Raw genomic sequence first — 17,151 nt, 5'->3', positions numbered from 1 at the left:
TTAGAAAGTGTGCTTTGTCAAATAAACTTCTACAAGTTGAGCAACGTTTATCAAGTGTTTAAGAAGGAATTTCAACTAAGAATGCCTGTAATTATAAAATCGAAGAAATATTGGCTCAATAAATTGATCTACCTCTATCTTTCCGCTGTGGGCTTTGAGTTGCTAAACTAACTTGTGGGATATTGTATGTTTTAGTAAGTATTTACTAATAATATTCCAATTTTTGTTAGAAAATGGCACAAGCCTGTCTAACTTTGTTTTCCTTTTTCCAGCACATCTGAAGCTTACACTCTCAAAGATTAATCGAGTGATATATACTGTATCATGGAACAATAGCAAATGTCACAATTAAATTGCCACTTTTTCTGTTTGCAAATTGCAATTACAAGTGGTCTCCTCTTGTGTAGGGAAGCAAACGCTAGACAGCGGTTAATATAGAGAGAGATCAATCACTGGTGTAGGCTCAGGAGCAGATGCCTCTCTGAGACTAATATTTATTTTATTTGCTATGTGTCTTTTAACGGATGAAGTAGGTACAGTTCATTATCAGTCTTTTTCTCTGGTGGAGAATGTAAAGGCTTTGTTGCAGAAAGCTATTTGGCGGGTTGTGCTAGTAAAGGCCACTAGATTGGTTGGAGCAGGATAGTGAATATGTTTGCAGCAATAGGAGCAGTCAATCACTCGATAGGTGAAGATGGGTATGTTTGACATCTGCGTGTGTATCGAGAGGGCCTCTGAAATGACCTCGCACATCGAGATGATGGCCATAAATTGGCCTGAAGTCTCATTTTCCCCGCAGGACTCTGACCAGCTGCCACAGCTTGAACCCATTTCACTCGCGCCGCTCCAGTCCTCACACACCGAGTCAAGTGACAGAGTTAATGAGCACATTTTATGGCCGGAGACGATGAGCAAGGAGAAGAAAATGTGAATCACGAGGACTGTAAATAGTGCACAATAATAATAAGTAACACACAGCCAGAGCCCCTCTGGTTTTCTCATTAAACGCAACAATGTGGCTTGGTGGTTCAAAGACAGTACCACGATTACAACTAATCTAATCTAAGTCATCATATCAGACTGGGATAAAAGAAACGTGTCCCTCTTCATGACATAACGGGACACAGTCAGTGCCTGTGCCTGTGGTGGGAAGACATAAAGAAGGATTTTGCTGCCACCAAGCGGAGAGATTGTGAATTTTAAAGACCATCTCAACAATATGACTAATTACTGAAAGAAACTATTTATTTCATTAAAAAAATTATAGGATACCAGTGTTACATTTAAAATGGTGTCCATACAAATACTACTTTTACCAGTTTGTGTGTTTTAGCTTCAGTTTTCTTAAGGTGCACACATTTATTTATTCATTTAATTTTAATGGTACAAAAATCTTGAATATCATTAATATTCTTGTATAAATTTATACAATAAAGACCTTTTAGCCGTCCATTTTGTCAGTGAGCATCCACTGTTGCTTTTTGTCTTTCATCACCCCCACTTATTTTTGGTTTTAGTGTGTCAGTCCTCATTGTTGTTTTACAGTTTCATAGAATAGAGCTTGAATTGTAAAATGAAAATCAGTTGATGACCATTTGAAAAACTGTGTGTGATAATCTTAATAATGAACCATTATTATTTATTAAATGGCCCTTTGTTTACAACAGTAATCCCCACAATATCCTAAATATTACCACTATTTTTAACGTTCTTTTAACATTCTACTATTTTACCGAGTTTATTAACCTTGAAATATTTCCATCGATGATAGATACATAAATATGTTTTTTATTTAACGGATTCGTTAGTTTGCACAGCGCATGCGCAGATAAACGAGGGCCGCAAGTCATCGGCTGTGTCCGTGGTTTTACCTCGTTTCCTCGGCGGACATTCGTGGCTTTCCGGCAGCCTCCGTATCCACTCGGGTCCCGTCGACGGAGCTGATTTTCGCTGTCGTCGTCTGCCTCGTCCTCCTCTCATTGTTGTTGTTCTCGGTGACGCGACGGAGGTGTAGCCTGACGCGGTCTCTTACGTGTCGGTCTGAATAAAAGTGGAGCTCCGTAGACTCGGGAGTGACGAAGCGAGCCTGTGTTGGTAAGAGGATACGCATCCGATGTTTGCTAGAGAGATAGATGGCTGCCCAGAGAAGTTGTTTTCGCCTGCTATCCGCACAAAGCCAACAAAGAGATCATGGCGGCGGTGTTGCAGAGGCTCACAAAATGAGTCAGTCTCTGCAAGCCCCGTTGGCTTCCAACATAGGTATTATTAAGGGAGTGGGCTTGAATTATTTATCCGTATTATTAAACTATTTAGAAATAAGTTACAAAAGCAGCTAATCATGTGCATCTGGCTCACGGCAGCATCGTGTTCTGGTGGTTTGAGTCAATAAAAACTCTCAAGTGAAAGTGGACTGTCTCAGTTAGAAACAAAACTGGCATACAATGCATGCAGACATTTCCCTCCATGTAGGCTCTCAGCTAGCAGCCCAGGGCTAGCACTGTTAGCTAACGCAGAGCCACTAACAACTGTGTTTGAATATCACTATGAAGCGGCAAATTGCAACACGACATGCTAAATGTTAACATGACTAATAACTTTTTTTTCATTTTGAATCGCTGCCCGCTGCCGCTTAAATGCTGTGCAGTCCCAATAGCTTGTTAGCATGCTACATGCTAACTTAAACTTGGTCACCTACAGAGAGACAGGAGGAGCTGCATTTAGCCTTGGGCGTTTATGTGAAATAGAAGCGTGTAGCTGCAAGTCTTAATATTTATTTTGTCTAATATTGAGCATTGCAACTTATACATGTATTTAAATCCATCTGTTTCTACAAGGGAACAGTGTGAACGAATCGTGTACTAGCATGCTAAGCTAAGCCACACCCTCCTTTTAAGGCATCAGCAACCACTGAAGTTGACACTGAACCTACAACACCACCGTATCCAATGCTGCTTTTAAATTTAATAGCCACTTAGCCAGTCTGGAACCTTTTTTCACTGATGTCCGCAAATTTAACTGTCAAAATTTATGTTTCACATATCCATAATGCCATTACAGATATTATTGATTCCACAGTGTGAGCAGATGTCTGTAAATAAATCACTACCACCCATAAATGTAGTATATTATATTCATTCATCCATTTTTTTACCACTTTATCCTCCACACAGTTATGATTCAGTCGTAATTCCAGCTCAATATTCATTCATATGTTATTGTTAATTGTGAATATAAAACAGTTTAAAGTCTAAACAACATTATAGGTAGTCTTAACCGTGTAGCCTTGTAATTGTTACTTGTCAATGTAATGTTATAGATGCGTCTTCCTGTTTATTTCCTGATTTTCAAATTATTATTATTATTTTGATACTGTTAAATAAACATAGAAACATTTTGTACATCTGACACCAAACATCCAAAGCATTTGCATGTGTTCTGTCTCATTGTGTTTTCATTATGTATAAACATTATTTTGATATTGAAGAAAATTATTTTTCAATGAATATTGTATATTAAGACTAGCCAAATTTTAGGTAGCTTTTATTTATGTGTCTGTCATGTATTTCAGATTCTAAATGACCATGGAGGCTGGTGCAGACACACAGCAAAGTGGTGAAACGGGTGTCTCAGAGTCTGAGGTCCAGCAGATTACTCTGACACAGGTAAACCTCATCTTTCCAAATGAGTAACCAGCACATAAATATCACAGATATTAAGTTTGTAGCACTGCATGTCGATAATGAAGGAATGAGGCTTGTCGTCATTGCAGGCGTCCATAGCTGCAGGCCAGGTGACCACCAGTAGTCCCACAGTCACCCTCGTGCAGTTACCCAACGGTCAGACGGTCCAAGTGCACGGGGTTATCCAAGCTGCACAGCCCTCTGTCATCCAGTCCCCACAAGTCCAGACTGTACAGGTGAGAAGAGATAAAAACAACCTTTGTTTTATCATAGCGCAGCACATCAGAAGGTTTTGATATCCTGCATAAACATTGTAATACTACCTGCAAGCTTGTTATTCCTTTTTTTTAGTCCACTATTGAGCTAAAGGTGTTGTGATTTTTTTTTCTCACATGCAGATCTCAACTGTTGCTGAGAGTGAAGACTCGCAGGAGTCTGTCGACAGCGTGATAGACTCTCAGAAAAGGAGAGAGATCCTATCCAGACGACCGTCTTACAGGTCTGCACAACGTCTTGTACACAAAGTTAGGAATGAGTTTTGTCGATTTTATGTATATATAATGTATTCTGTTTTTTACTGCTTTGATCTACCTAGTAAAGTTTGGGAGAAAGATAAATACTTCTCCTCTCTCAGTGAAATTGTTGGCTGTTGGTTTTATATGCAATAGCTGAGAGCTCTCTTTGACTGTTCTCCTCTATAGGAAAATTCTCAACGACTTATCATCAGACGTGCCAGCAGTGCCTAAAATCGAGGAAGAGAAGTCAGAGGACGACACGGCTCCAGCCATCACCACAGTCACAATGCCCACTCCCATCTATCAGACCAGCAGCGGCCAGTACAGTGAGTACTATAAGACTGTGATGGTCCCCCCCCCCCCCGCAACAAACCTATCATATGTGTGTGTTTGGTCTGATGGGCAGTTGTTGAAACATTGACGGAAATGTTAAGATTCCTCCTTTTTTTTGGAGTCAGTGTGTAGCTTCCTACTAATAATTCCAGACATCTGGCCTCATGTCAGTGGGTCTTTGGGGGTAAAGAGATCGCTGTCAAATGAGCAAGAGCAAGTTTCAATGCTGTGCTGTTGGTTTTTTATCCGGTTGCCAAGCAACGAAATTTCGTTGCCAGTTTTCACTGCTGTGTTTTCTGTGCAATGACAATAAAAGGAAGTCTAAGTGTTTAGAAAATAGAAGGACAAAGATGAACAGAAAGAAAGATTACTGGATTTATTAGTAGGATTATGTGTCTACGGAAAACCTGAATTTATATACCGTTGGTCTGCAAAGTCTTGATCATCAGATGTCATATAACACCGTGACACTGATGATTATAAGTTTTGGCCTAGATTACTGTCTTTTTTTTCTTGGACACGTATTAAAGCTCCTGATCATCAATAGACACATTGTTTGATGTTGTCGCACACATATGCTGTTACTGAACACATTACAATGATTTTCTGCTTTGACAGCATAGTGTCTGTGTGCTATGTGCTGTATTTGCAAGGCATTAGTTGACTATTTGTTTTTAACATGTGACAATGTCTTGTGTTTATTTAAGTTGCCATAACCCAGGGCGGGGCCATCCAGCTGGCCAACAACGGCACAGATGCAGTTCAGGGTCTGCAGGCGCTGACCATGGCGAACACTGCGGGCCAGCCTGGCACCACCATCCTGCAGTACGCGCAGACCAGCGACGGGCAGCAAATCCTGGTGCCTAGCAACCAAGTGGTTGTACAAGGTGGGAAATTAATTCTAATTTATGTGAGAGCCAATTTCAGATGTGACTCTTACCGTAAAATAACTCTTTTGTCCGTCAGCCGCCTCTGGTGATGTCCAGGCCTATCAGATCCGCACAGCGCCTACCAGCGCCATGACCCAAGGGGTTGTCATGGCGACGTCACCTGCTATGGGAACAGGAGGAGGAACGGAGGAGGTGACGCGTAAAAGGGAGGTTCGACTTATGAAAAACAGGTATGTGACTTGGGGGCTGGGCAATACATCAATATTGTGACATTATAGGGTCTTTGATTTTGGATGTCGTCAGTTCGTGATAACGTGATCTGTGGTGACTTTTTAAAGGCTGTTGCGCTGATGATAATCATATTATTATTATTATTATTATTATTATTATTATTATTAATATAATTATTATCATTAATCAATTATATATATTGAATAAATGAGTGAAATGCAGTACTTTTTAAAAAGTCTGTAACACTAAATTTCAAGCCTAATTACATGTGTTATAGCAGATATTGGTATCATTGTTTCAAACCTATCGTAATATCCTTCAACAGGTATTATCTGTAATTAATTAACAGTAGTATTTTCGAGTGTATTTGCAGTGTATTGTCACTCTCTTTTGAGAAGTAGAAAACTTTTCATGATCCTAGAGAAACAATCTGTGCAGCTTTTTATCTTGATATATCTTGTATCGCATAGGAGAAGTCAGACGCATGCACTCATTCATTCATTCATTCATTCATTCATTCAGTGAGGCTGCATCAACTTCAGTCATTGCAGCAGCTTTCAGCACCTTAAAAATGCCTCTGGCTGTAAACAGTTGTGTTGTAGCTTTTTAATTTTCTGTTGTAATGCACTGGTAATGATGCAACAACGCCTTGTTTGCCTTTTTGCATCACGCATAATCTGGTGTTTAAGTAGTTAAGAGGATTTGGGGTCAAGGCCTGGGTGAAGCAGTTGCTTCCCAAATCTTGCTTTAATATGTGCTTTAACTGCTGACACACAATCAAGCCCCGCTCTTCATGTCACACAGAGAGGCAGCTCGCGAATGTCGTAGGAAGAAGAAGGAGTACGTCAAGTGTCTGGAGAACCGCGTGGCCGTGCTGGAGAACCAGAACAAAACCCTCATCGAGGAACTCAAAGCCCTCAAAGACTTGTACTGCCACAAATCTGACTAGAACTGTTACCAAATGCCTGCCGGGGGCTCGACAGGTGAACAGAGACTTAGCACAGAGCTGTGCACCTGGATGCTCCTTCCCCCTTTTCTACTCCTTTGCTTTCTTTTTAAAAAAACTGCTGAAAATCTATAAAGTGACTCACCAGGAATACACACAATTCCTCAACTTCACTGGTTTTAAATTTCCCCGCTCCTATCGGTCTCACTTGAACAAGCGAGGCAACGAGAAATGAGGATGCGGAGGAGTTTGTAAACTATACAGGGTCCTTGTGGTGACGTATGATTTTTTTTTTTTTGGCACCACTAAATGGAACCATTCCACTCACTGGTGTGAAGACATACTGGGCAACATCACCAGCAACAGGACGACATCACCGCTAACAACGGACCTTTTTACACTTTCAACTCCCAGAGACGCTCAGATCATCTCGAGGTTATCTTTGCGTTTGTTATCGTACCGAGCTCTTGCATTAACCTCTGTTACTTACTAATGCTTTGACCTGTAGATGGCGCCTGTGTCATGGATATTTTATCTTTTGAGCTGTGTTTTGGTTTATGTATAAGATTATCTGCTCTGTTAATGCCATGTATATTTTTTTTTAGTTAAATTTTATTTACCATCCCGTGATACATGAACAAAAAAGCAGACCATGTAGTCAGGTTGTAAAATTGTGTTAATGTTAATTGCAGCTTCTTTTTTTTTTTTTTTTTTTTTTAAAGGTTAAAAATACTGGAGAATATGGACAAAATATGAAGACACCATGTCTTTTTAGCTATTATTTGTCCCCATTTATGATTTATGGTCTTCAAATGTCAATAATTGGGGGGAAAATAATGAAAACAAACAGGGTTAAAGTTTTTTTTAACTGATTTTGTTTTCATTCATGTTTATGTTTTGTTTTTAACCTGGTTTTTAAAATGTCTGTAAAAAATAATTCCAGAATTATGGACAAAAAAATGAAGCCACATGTGTCACGGTACGGGACACATACTTGTGTAATTATGAACAAATTTGACACCTGTTATATCTGTATTTTCAAAAAAAGATTTAACTCAATGCTGTCTGAATTAATTGTATAACCTAAGAGAAAAGAATCCTGCAGGTAGTTGTTGGTAAAAAAGTGGGAAAGAATTCAAGTCACCGGGACGCCTCTGCGTTGTTGACCCCGCCCCCAGAGGCTGCGTCCACGTTGTTTACACAATTACCGAGTGGCATTCGCACTTTTCTTGCCTTGCATATACAATCCTACTACATTTCACAACAGTAATCTTGCCACTGCAGGGTAAGACGCCCCCTTTAAGATTGTACTTTAAGTAACACAGTACGTGATATAGCGTCAAAGTGTCTACTACTAATAATAATTTCCAGCAGGTGTAAAGCTTCCCTCCACAGTTTGAAGTTTTTAAATCACGTTTCGGTTATTTATCAAGATGTTATCATGTTTTGATCTTAATCGGACATCTTAAATTGCACAAAACCATCAAACGCCCAGGTGAGAGGATGGCAGAGTGCGACAAATACTTCAGTGAGCAAATGAGGATAATTTTAAATAATCATGGACTGTTGTTCAGTATTCTCTTAGGTATTATGTATAGTCATGAAAGTATGCTTTTTTTTATGTTGCTTTTCACTGATTTTATTTTCACAAACTTGTGTTATACAGTGCATTGTCAGAGCAACTCAAATATTACATTTTTTGGCAGCTGGTAATAAATGTGTTTCTGGTAATATTTGAATGAATTTATTAAAAAGAAGGAAAAATCTTCCGAGTAAGGTAAGTGGATTAAAGTAAAACCTTTATGCTCCTTACTCTCTTCTCATTTACCATATTTAACTGTACTTACAGCTCTAAAACAAAATATTTAAACTTTCCAAAACGTATCTATCGCACTTAAATATTTTTAAAAAACTGCCAAATTTATTTATACGAATGTAGTTGTCACCCATAGGGATCAGAACTCCCAATTTTTCAATTGTGTGCTGTGTATTACTCATAAGCATGGACACTCCTCCTTCAATGGTTTTTCTTTATTTTATTACATTGTAGATTAATACTGAAGACATCCAAACTATGAAGGAACACAGACTTGAGTAGTAAACAAAAAAGTGTTAAACCGCCACTCAACTAAGTAAAGAGAAATGACAGTCCATCAGTGCTTGATCGTATCCTCAAGTTACAGTTGCAAAGACCATCAAACGCTGTAATGGAAGTGGCTCTCATGAGGTTCGCCCCAGGTAAGGAAGACCAAGAGTTACCTCTGCTGCAGAGGACAAGTTCATCAGAGTTACCAGCCTCAGAAACTGCAAATTAACAGAACCTCAGATTTGAGCCCCCGTGAATGCTTCAGAGTTCAAGTAGCAGGCACATCTCAACATCAACTGGGATGCAAAGAAGCCACTTCTGAGGAAGAACAACAACAAGAAAACTACCCCATTATCATTACTAATCATCACTTGCACATCTTTGATTTTAAAATGTATTTAATTCCATCTACAACTCTGGGAAATTATTACAAAGTAGTTAGGACACGCAACTCAGTGGTCACAAATCCCTCCTGTGTGGCAGTTTCAGTGCTTTGTAAATATGGATGTCCCTTTCTCTCTCATAGTAGACCTCATCGACCGTGAACCGTTGTCTGAGCATGCTCAAAAAGTCCGTATCCCGCTCATAGCGGATCTTGCAGGCCAGCAGTACCACAGTGGTGTCCGAGCACAGGTGCTCCAGGGTCTGCAGCAGCGCCACAAACGTGTCCTCCAGGTAAACTATGTCCGCTCCCAACACGAGGTCAAATCCTCCTGCTGGGTAAAGGTCAAGCTTCTCGCCCCAGGTCAGCTCAGACACTGTCACTGATTCCTGGGAGTCTGCAGGCAGGTTGGCCTTCACATTGGCAGAGAGGAAGTCCAGTGCAGCCTCTCTATCAGTGATAGTCACTTTGGCACCTGGAAGGGTTTGAAATCAGTTTTAATTTTCCAATTTGTGATTTGTCATGAAAGCAATTGTTGTTAAAGATATTCTCACCCAGTAGAGCTGCAACAATCCCCACTAGTCCAGTTCCAGCTCCCAGTTCGATCACCGCCTTGCCCTTCAGCTCCACCTTCCCCAGCTCCAGGTACATGCACATGACAACTGCCTGGAAAACAAGAATGAATTGGAATTCAAATACGTTTTATTATTTCCTATTTATTTAAATAAAACCAAAAATCAAACATTTAGCTGTTTATTTATGTATCTATTTCACATGTTCTTAGTGTTGCATTTAATATTTTCTTATTGTTTAAGTTGCAATATCTTGTTGACTTTTTAGTTATTTTTTCATCCGCGTTTCACAACCGGAAGTGTTTTACTCATTTGTAAAATGAGCTTGTTTTGTTTGTTGGTAGTACGTATAAATCAAGTCTTTTTATTTTAAATCATTCAAAACTGAAGTACAGAAATGTCTAACTATATAATTATGTTCTCGTTATGGCTAATGTTAATACCGGAAAGACGCATTTATTTAAACACTTGGCATACATCGTATGTTGTTATTGTATACTGAGTAAAATATAGCGAACAGCATTAGACGGCAGGTAAAACTGGATCATATCTCACCGCATCCCACACAACTGCTGCTACTCCAAACTTTTTCCAGTCCTGAGAGAGACGCAGCTGGTGACTGGCGAAATTAAACTGAGCTGAAGAATTGTGGAGCTTCGAAAGCGCAGGTAGCGAATTCTCAACATAAGGAACGAGAGCCATTGTTGAGAAACAACAGTAAGCAGAGTACCCCCCCTTCGTCTGTTACTTCTTTGTGATTAGTTTGGCGGTCGGCAAACACATTGTAGGTGCATTACCGCCACCTACCGGACGAGTGTGGAACATAAGATTGGCGTGATAAAAAAAAAAAACATATTCATTTTTAGGCGTCCACAGGGCTCACTTATTGTATTCAGTGTGTGATTGAGTGCCGTATAAACGATCCTGAGTCGTGTAATGGTTGTTTTAGGGCTATCAGCAACGGTTGTTTTGTGCAAGACTAGTCTCCGACTGGGTGGGCTTGATGAGAGTGTACTCCCCACCGCAGAGAATTCAGAGGCAGGAAGTGTACATTAACACATACAACAGTATATTTTCTTTACTGGAAAAAGTCATAATTTACTGTTTAATGATTTAGTAATACCCCAAGACATGCTTCGTGTGGATAATGGAGTGTATGCACTTATTTTTCCCACTTCACGCATAGTGGTAGGAACCTTGTGTGGGATGTACTGTACAGTACAACATCCCACACAAGGTTCCTACCATGGATGTATTATAAGAACTGGAACTGGACACTTTTAACTACTAAAGTAATTTTACCTCATAATGTTATTTTATTTGTAATTTTTTTAACCTTTGCAAATTAGACCCTCGAAATCGTTCGGTCTAAAATCAATTGTACGTTTGTGACGGTGGGAGCTTTTAATTTGAAACGCTGCGTAACAGGAAGTTTCCTTTAAACTTCTCGGCTTCGGTAGTTTTGACATCCCCGAAGTGTATGCGAAGCTATCGTCGGCGCTGAATTAATCCGGCTCAGGCTGCGTTTCTACTTCTTAGTTTTCTCCGGGGGCGTTCGACACTCAATGAATGTGCGTTTTTGTCTTTTAGGAGGGGGTTTGAGGGGCTACAGAGACAAAAAATGGATTGGTCTATGCTGTTGAAGAAGCAAGCAAGAACAGATTGAGGTGCGGTAGCTAGTGTTAGCCGGCTAGCCATGGAGGCGGGTAGAGGAGCTAGTTGTGAATTTGAAATGTTGGCCTCTGTGCCGTATAATGAGTTTAATAGAAGTTACTCCGCGCTCAGAACCGACCAGTCCACGCATGTAATGGTTATTAAAGTGCGCAAGTGCTGTGTTGCGCACACGCCATGAATGTGACAACTGCAGAAACCTACTGGGCTGTCAGTGCTTAGAGCCCATCCTCCTCAGAAGCTGCTTGTTTTCATTCTACAGCCAAACACACAGGTCTGGCTACTTCCTTATACACTGAATCAAAATATATGAGATCATTCTAAACCCGTGTCCACCACACTAAAGTGAAATTTAACTAGTGCTAGAATTACATTGATCTTGAAGTTTCACTGTGCAAATCAGTGCTATCCCAGTCTGAGTGGTAGTTGTATGGGAAACAGTAGTGGCTGTAGTAGGACTGTTGTAGATCAACAATGGGAGGTTCAGTGTCTTGCTGTATCTCCACTGGAGAGAGTCCCAAGATCTACAGGAGAGAGGTGGAGCTGGAGGAGTGTCCCATCACCACAGCCGAAGACGTGAGTGAAGACACTGGGACCTACCTGCAGCACATCAGTGACAGGGAGCTTCCAGACGGTGGGTTTTTATTGCTCTACTGCTGATCCAAGTTGATCACCTTCGTTAACATACATTTGTAATTTAATATATACTTTTTATTTTACAGAACTGGCCCAAGAAGCCAACCCTTCGGACCACCCCAGAGCCAGCACGCTGTTCCTCAATAAGTCACAGACTGATGGTATCTGAATTACTCTGTTTAAGATGCTTGTGTGTGTGTCTTAGTTTCCCACTCCTCTAGGTCTTCCAATCTAACAATACTTTTTTTTCTCCACTTTTCAGTGCGTGAGAAAAGGAAAAGTAACTACTTGAATCACGTAAGTGACATATAGGGTTCAGGCTTTCTGTGGTGGCTGGAAAACAACAGAAAACAACACCTGGAAATGTTATTTAAAGGTCCAGTGTCTAACATGTAAGGGGCAGAAATATAGCAGTACAGAATATTGTACTGAATATGTGTATAATTCCCTTAAAATAACAATCGTTTGATATTTTTAGCTTTGAATAAGCTTTTTCATGTACTTTAGGTAAAGGGTCATGTTTCGAGGCTGCCATCTTGAGTTTCTAGAGGAGTCCATAAACACAAGTAAAGTTTTTGCAATCAGAAACTAAGTGCTCTAAAACTTTTTTTTTTAAATCCATATCTTGATTTGGCATAGTGTAGGTTTTTAATTCATTGTATTACTCACAGTCGACCTCTAGATGCCACTAATTTATACACACTGGACCTTTTAAGCATTTATCACTGGTCTATTACTTGTATTCAATCAGACTCTCCGATTTGTGCTTCTCCAATGTTTATTTCTGTAAACATCATTATCGTTTCTGTAACAGATGTCCCCAGGTATCCTGACAAAAAAGTACAGCTCCTGCTCAACGATATTTATCGACGATAGCACAGTCAGCCAGCCCAACCTCAAGAGCACGATCAGATGGTAAGAGACTTCACCGCCTTTCCTCGTTTTGCACAGGTGTAGTGCAAAGCAAGCTGAGATACTGTTACAAACGTTCAAAACACTATCTTTTATCCAAACTTGTTCGGAGATGCACTGGAGCGCCTGTTTGCAAAAGAACACAATCACAACTAGTAGTTAATCATCTGTGTTGATTTCTTTCTTTTCCAGTGTCGCACTGGCTATATACTATCATATAAAGAACAGGTAGGAAGAATTTAACATTTTGTCATATAAACATATATATCTTTCCTATACTTGTTATTATTCCCTGCTGAGCTGTTTATTTAGGAACTATGGTAATACTGTCAATGAATTCAGTTATATTCTCTTTGACTTAGGTATACATAAGTGTGTATATATATTTCAGTATTCAACTTCAGGAGTGTAAATTAACACTCAACTAAGCCTGAATTACAGTCGTAAGATCAGAATTTAAAATTGTTAATGGAAGCAACCCAAACCTTTAAAATAAATAAGAATAATAATGTTATACGCATGTTTGACATTTAACAGTGAGTTTGTTCATGTTCTCCTGCAGAGATTCAAACCGCTCTCTGGATATTTTTGATGAAAAGAAGCATCCCCTGTCGGTGAGTCCAGGTGTTATGATTACATGAAGCAGCGTGAGAAAGTGTCCGCAAACTGGTTAGGTCGATGACTCTTATTTATTATTATTTAATTTTCCGACAGCGGGAGAAGGTCCCGGACGACTACTCCGTGATCGACCCAGAGCACAAACTCATCTACCGCTTCATCAGAACGCTCTTCAGCTCGGCACAGCTCACCGCCGAGTGCGCCATCGTCACTCTGGTGAGTTTGCAGTAGTGGATTTGTGTCAAGAGTCTAGAAAATGGAAAGAAATCGGGGGGGGGGAGAAAAAGCTATGTCAGGTTAATTCTGGTGTGTGTGTGTCTGTTTACTAAATAACGCCGTGCCAAAAAATAACAACACAACAGACTAAACACCGTGCTCAGATGTGTCTGAATCAAAATGGCAGCAAATGCTCTGATGGAATGCTGGCTGGAGTAAAGCCAATGGGTGGCGGCTTAGTTCAGTTGATGTGACAAAAACACATGAACAAAGTAGCCATGTATTCTGTGTAGGAAATAGCCGAAGGCTGACAGATTTTTGCTATTGTAATTTTATTTGTAAAAAGCTTTGAGTCAAGGTTCAGTTAAATATTCATTATGTAATAGATTGAGAACATTGCATAAACAAACATTGACTTATGAAGCACTTTGTTTTTACCTCAGATTTGTGAAAACATTGTCTTTCTTGTTATTTGTTATTTCTGGCCATATACAACTTGAAAACCACAATTTACAATAACTAATCATGATAATCATGAATATCATCTGATTTGAAAATAATGATGGCGATAACCGTATCATCCAACTCTCACCTGTCATATGATGAGGTTGTGGTATTAACTCTGTGAATGGATGGTCATGTGCTGCGTTAGGTTTACCTGGAGAGGCTGCTGACTTACGCCGAGATGGACATTTGTCCTTGTAACTGGAAGCGCATCGTCCTCGGTGCCATCCTTCTGGCCTCCAAGGTCTGGGACGACCAGGCCGTGTGGAACGTCGACTACTGCCAGATCCTCAAAGACATCACCGTGGAAGACATGTGAGAGTTGTGCTCCGTCAAATACAGAAACCTACTTTTTTTTATTGTGATAACTAAAATCTACCCCGCTCTGCTCTGTGTAACACAGGAATGAAATGGAGCGCCACTTCCTGGAGCTGCTGCAGTTCAACATCAACGTCCCAGCCAGCGTCTACGCCAAGTATTACTTTGACCTGCGCTCACTGGCTGATGACAATAATCTTAGTTTCCCGCTGGAGCCGCTGAGCAACAAGCGAGCGCAGAAACTGGAAGTAAGTAGATCCGTTCCTGCAGCTGATTGTGTCCAAATTCAGATTCAGTTTTTTGGCACTTTTTTGTGGGTAAATAAAGAGATTTGTGCATATTTGGTTGTCCCCAGGCCATCTCCAGGCTGTGCGAGGATAAGTACAAGGACATGAGTAAATCCAACATGAGGAGATCCGTCAGTGCCGACAACCTGGTTGGTGTCAAGAACTCGCACGCCGTGCTCTCTTAAGCCCCGCAAACAGCTGATTGTAAGCATGCGGAGGAAGTGGAAGAGCGCGATGCTTCACTCAAAAAGTTCATCAAGAGAAATCACCAAAGCCAAAAAGTCACTATATGTCGACTTTGGACTGGAACAATAAAAAGAAAAAAGAAAAAAACAATTTTACCGTTAAGTATCTCTAAAATATTATTAATTCAGCCTCTATATGTCCACTACAGAGACCTTGAGGCGTTAAACTTGTATAGCATGGTAATTTGGTGAAATCCTTTTTATTTCAAATCATGGATGTACCAACTTTGGAAGGACTTGGCACGGAAACACTTCCCCCGGTGCCACAAATTCAGGACCTCGCCATCTTCTTTTTTTTTTTTTTTGCATCATGCAGTCATTTGGGCAGTTTTTTCTCTCTCTCGGGCTTCATGCCTCTCTTCTCTCTCTCTCTCTCTCGCTCTCTCTCCTTCATTCAGATGATGGCAAAATCTTTCTTGAACTACCCTGTGGTGTAGTTAAGCACATGGACAAAGAGTAGACTTTGTTTTGCTTACTATGTAGGCCTCTATAGCTGTGAAATGTACTTCATTTAATTCAAAAAATAAATCTGCGTCGTTGGTTAAAGTGGATGCTGCTCAGGTGGACTTTATTTTTTCAGGAGTAACTTTCAATATCTGGCAGTTATTTACAATTGACTGCATGGTAAAAATAGTGTATTAACAATTTAAAATGAAGAAACCCAAAAAGTTTTATCGGAAAGAAAAAAAAAACACTGTCGTACAGGAACACCAGATTGTGCATGTTTGATCAGTATAAAACAAATTTAAAATGACATTTGTTTGACTTTTTGTCTCGGGTGTTATTCCAACTTTCTCCTCTCTGGCCACAGATGCTGATTCGCCGGCTTCCCGCAACAGTGCAAATTAAATATAAAAAATGTTTTCTTGCGTTGGAATACAGGATCTCCTGGTTTACTGCTGCCTCATCTGTAAGGTCACATGACACTGTAGATTCAATGTGTGCATCATTATTTGCAGGGTAGGGTACATTAGGATACATTTAAGCATTTATAGCAGACTCTTTTATCCAAAGTGACTTACAAAAGAGGAATAAGCTCCATAGAAGTAGTAGAAAGAACTCCACTAGATAGGAACAGTGGCCTGATAGTGGAGAGTGAGACTACTCTTCATACTACACTATACTGGATGCTTAATCTGTGCACCCATGGTAATTTGCCGTGGGAATAATACCCAACTCCTTATATGGACATCCCGGCAGTGTGTGTTCATAGGTCATATATTCAGTCTTTACAAATGTTTTTTTTTTTCGTCTTCTTATGTGTTGTTGAGCCAAAGTTATGTTTAATCTTATATCGCATTTTTAGTAGCAATACTTGTGCAGAAGTCACAAAATAGAGCGTTTTCCTTTTCTTTTCTTTTTGAAAACGAGCCCACTGAACTTTGAACTGAAGTATTTCACATGGCAAATACCACAAATTCAATCCGATTTTAAACATTCTTTTCATCTGATTGCCTAGGTTGTGCTGTAACAAAGGATATAAGAAACTCTATACTGCACATTCTTATAGCCTCTTATAGTGTTCTAAAGGTTAACAGTGATACCGTTCACCCTGTTGCAAGTTGTACCATCAAAATCCTTATGGAGACATTTATGAACGTCCAAATCCTACATGTTGCTTTGCGTGATACTAATCTAAATTATGAGCTCATTGCTGCTTGATTTGTTCTCATTTTGCTTCATTTTGGTTTGTCATTGGAGAAGCTGGGGGCATGCCTATATTTATGTTTTTTATTAAAATAAAGAAAACATTTACTAAATAATAAAAAAGAATAATATTAACATTCAAATGATTTGCTATCAAATCTTGTTTTGATCTAATTCTGTAGCCACAGTACATTCTGATAAAGAACATTGCAGCCTGCGGTTTCGGGGCTAACTAGTTGGAGCGCTTTCATCATCCCGCGCTGGATGACCTTGATGACCTTGGCTCTCATGGCTGTGGAACGCTCCATATTCATCTGTCACAGCATCCACTAGCACAGGATGATCAACAGCGTCTGTGCTCGCATGAGTTTGGGAGTTATTTGGCTGACTAGTGGAGTTTTGAGCATTCAGGGGGGGTTGGTGTTGAACAGGATGAAGAGTGGCCAACACTTTTCCTACTAC

General features: G+C 40.0%; 3 protein-coding genes across 3 annotated transcripts; 2 read left to right on the top strand and 1 right to left on the bottom strand.

Moving 5' to 3' along the window:
* Window positions 1-1,961: 1,961 nt before the first annotated feature.
* Window positions 1,962-8,326, top strand: LOC131446234 (cyclic AMP-responsive element-binding protein 1-like). The gene is made up of 8 exons (XM_058617357.1): window positions 1,962-2,094; window positions 3,569-3,662; window positions 3,770-3,916; window positions 4,079-4,179; window positions 4,382-4,521; window positions 5,236-5,415; window positions 5,495-5,648; window positions 6,454-8,326. Exons 2-8 carry the CDS (start codon window positions 3,576-3,578, stop codon window positions 6,596-6,598), a joined length of 954 nt encoding a protein of 317 aa, XP_058473340.1. The 5' UTR covers window positions 1,962-2,094; window positions 3,569-3,575; the 3' UTR covers window positions 6,599-8,326.
* A 285-nt stretch (window positions 8,327-8,611) lies between these two features.
* On the bottom strand, window positions 8,612-10,396 carry mettl21a (methyltransferase 21A, HSPA lysine). The gene is made up of 3 exons (XM_058617368.1): window positions 10,191-10,396; window positions 9,618-9,729; window positions 8,612-9,538 (listed from the first exon to the last, which is right to left on the bottom strand). Exons 1-3 carry the CDS (start codon window positions 10,335-10,337, stop codon window positions 9,141-9,143), a joined length of 657 nt encoding a protein of 218 aa, XP_058473351.1. The 5' UTR covers window positions 10,338-10,396; the 3' UTR covers window positions 8,612-9,140.
* Window positions 10,397-11,081: 685 nt separating this feature from the next.
* On the top strand, window positions 11,082-15,593 carry LOC131446225 (cyclin-Y-like protein 1). Its single transcript, XM_058617345.1, has 10 exons — window positions 11,082-11,940; window positions 12,029-12,103; window positions 12,205-12,239; window positions 12,757-12,857; window positions 13,047-13,082; window positions 13,417-13,468; window positions 13,569-13,688; window positions 14,341-14,507; window positions 14,596-14,758; window positions 14,866-15,593. Exons 1-10 carry the CDS (start codon window positions 11,781-11,783, stop codon window positions 14,980-14,982), a joined length of 1,026 nt encoding a protein of 341 aa, XP_058473328.1. The 5' UTR covers window positions 11,082-11,780; the 3' UTR covers window positions 14,983-15,593.
* The last annotated feature ends 1,558 nt before the right edge of the window (window positions 15,594-17,151 follow it).

This window comes from Solea solea, chromosome 2 (genome assembly GCF_958295425.1).
Source record: "Solea solea chromosome 2, fSolSol10.1, whole genome shotgun sequence".
Lineage (NCBI taxonomy): Eukaryota > Metazoa > Chordata > Actinopteri > Pleuronectiformes > Soleidae > Solea > Solea solea.
The sequence above is the reverse complement of the archived record's forward strand: the minus strand, read 5'-3'. Positions and strand labels throughout refer to the sequence as shown.

Coding starts and splice junctions, on each gene's coding strand:
- LOC131446234 (XM_058617357.1), top strand. CDS start 3,576: ATGACCATGGAGGCTGGTGCAGACACACAGCAAAGTGGTGAAACGGGT. Junction 5,416..5,494: donor CAACCAAGTGGTTGTACAAG/GTGGGAAATTAA, acceptor TTTGTCCGTCAG/CCGCCTCTGGTGATGTCCAG. Junction 5,649..6,453: donor GTTCGACTTATGAAAAACAG/GTATGTGACTTG, acceptor CATGTCACACAG/AGAGGCAGCTCGCGAATGTC.
- mettl21a (XM_058617368.1), bottom strand. CDS start 10,337: ATGGCTCTCGTTCCTTATGTTGAGAATTCGCTACCTGCGCTTTCGAAG. Junction 9,730..10,190: donor CAGCAGTTGTGTGGGATGCG/GTGAGATATGAT, acceptor CTTGTTTTCCAG/GCAGTTGTCATGTGCATGTA. Junction 9,539..9,617: donor GATTGTTGCAGCTCTACTGG/GTGAGAATATCT, acceptor AAACCCTTCCAG/GTGCCAAAGTGACTATCACT.
- LOC131446225 (XM_058617345.1), top strand. CDS start 11,781: ATGGGAGGTTCAGTGTCTTGCTGTATCTCCACTGGAGAGAGTCCCAAG. Junction 11,941..12,028: donor TGACAGGGAGCTTCCAGACG/GTGGGTTTTTAT, acceptor TTTATTTTACAG/AACTGGCCCAAGAAGCCAAC. Junction 14,759..14,865: donor AGCGAGCGCAGAAACTGGAA/GTAAGTAGATCC, acceptor GGTTGTCCCCAG/GCCATCTCCAGGCTGTGCGA.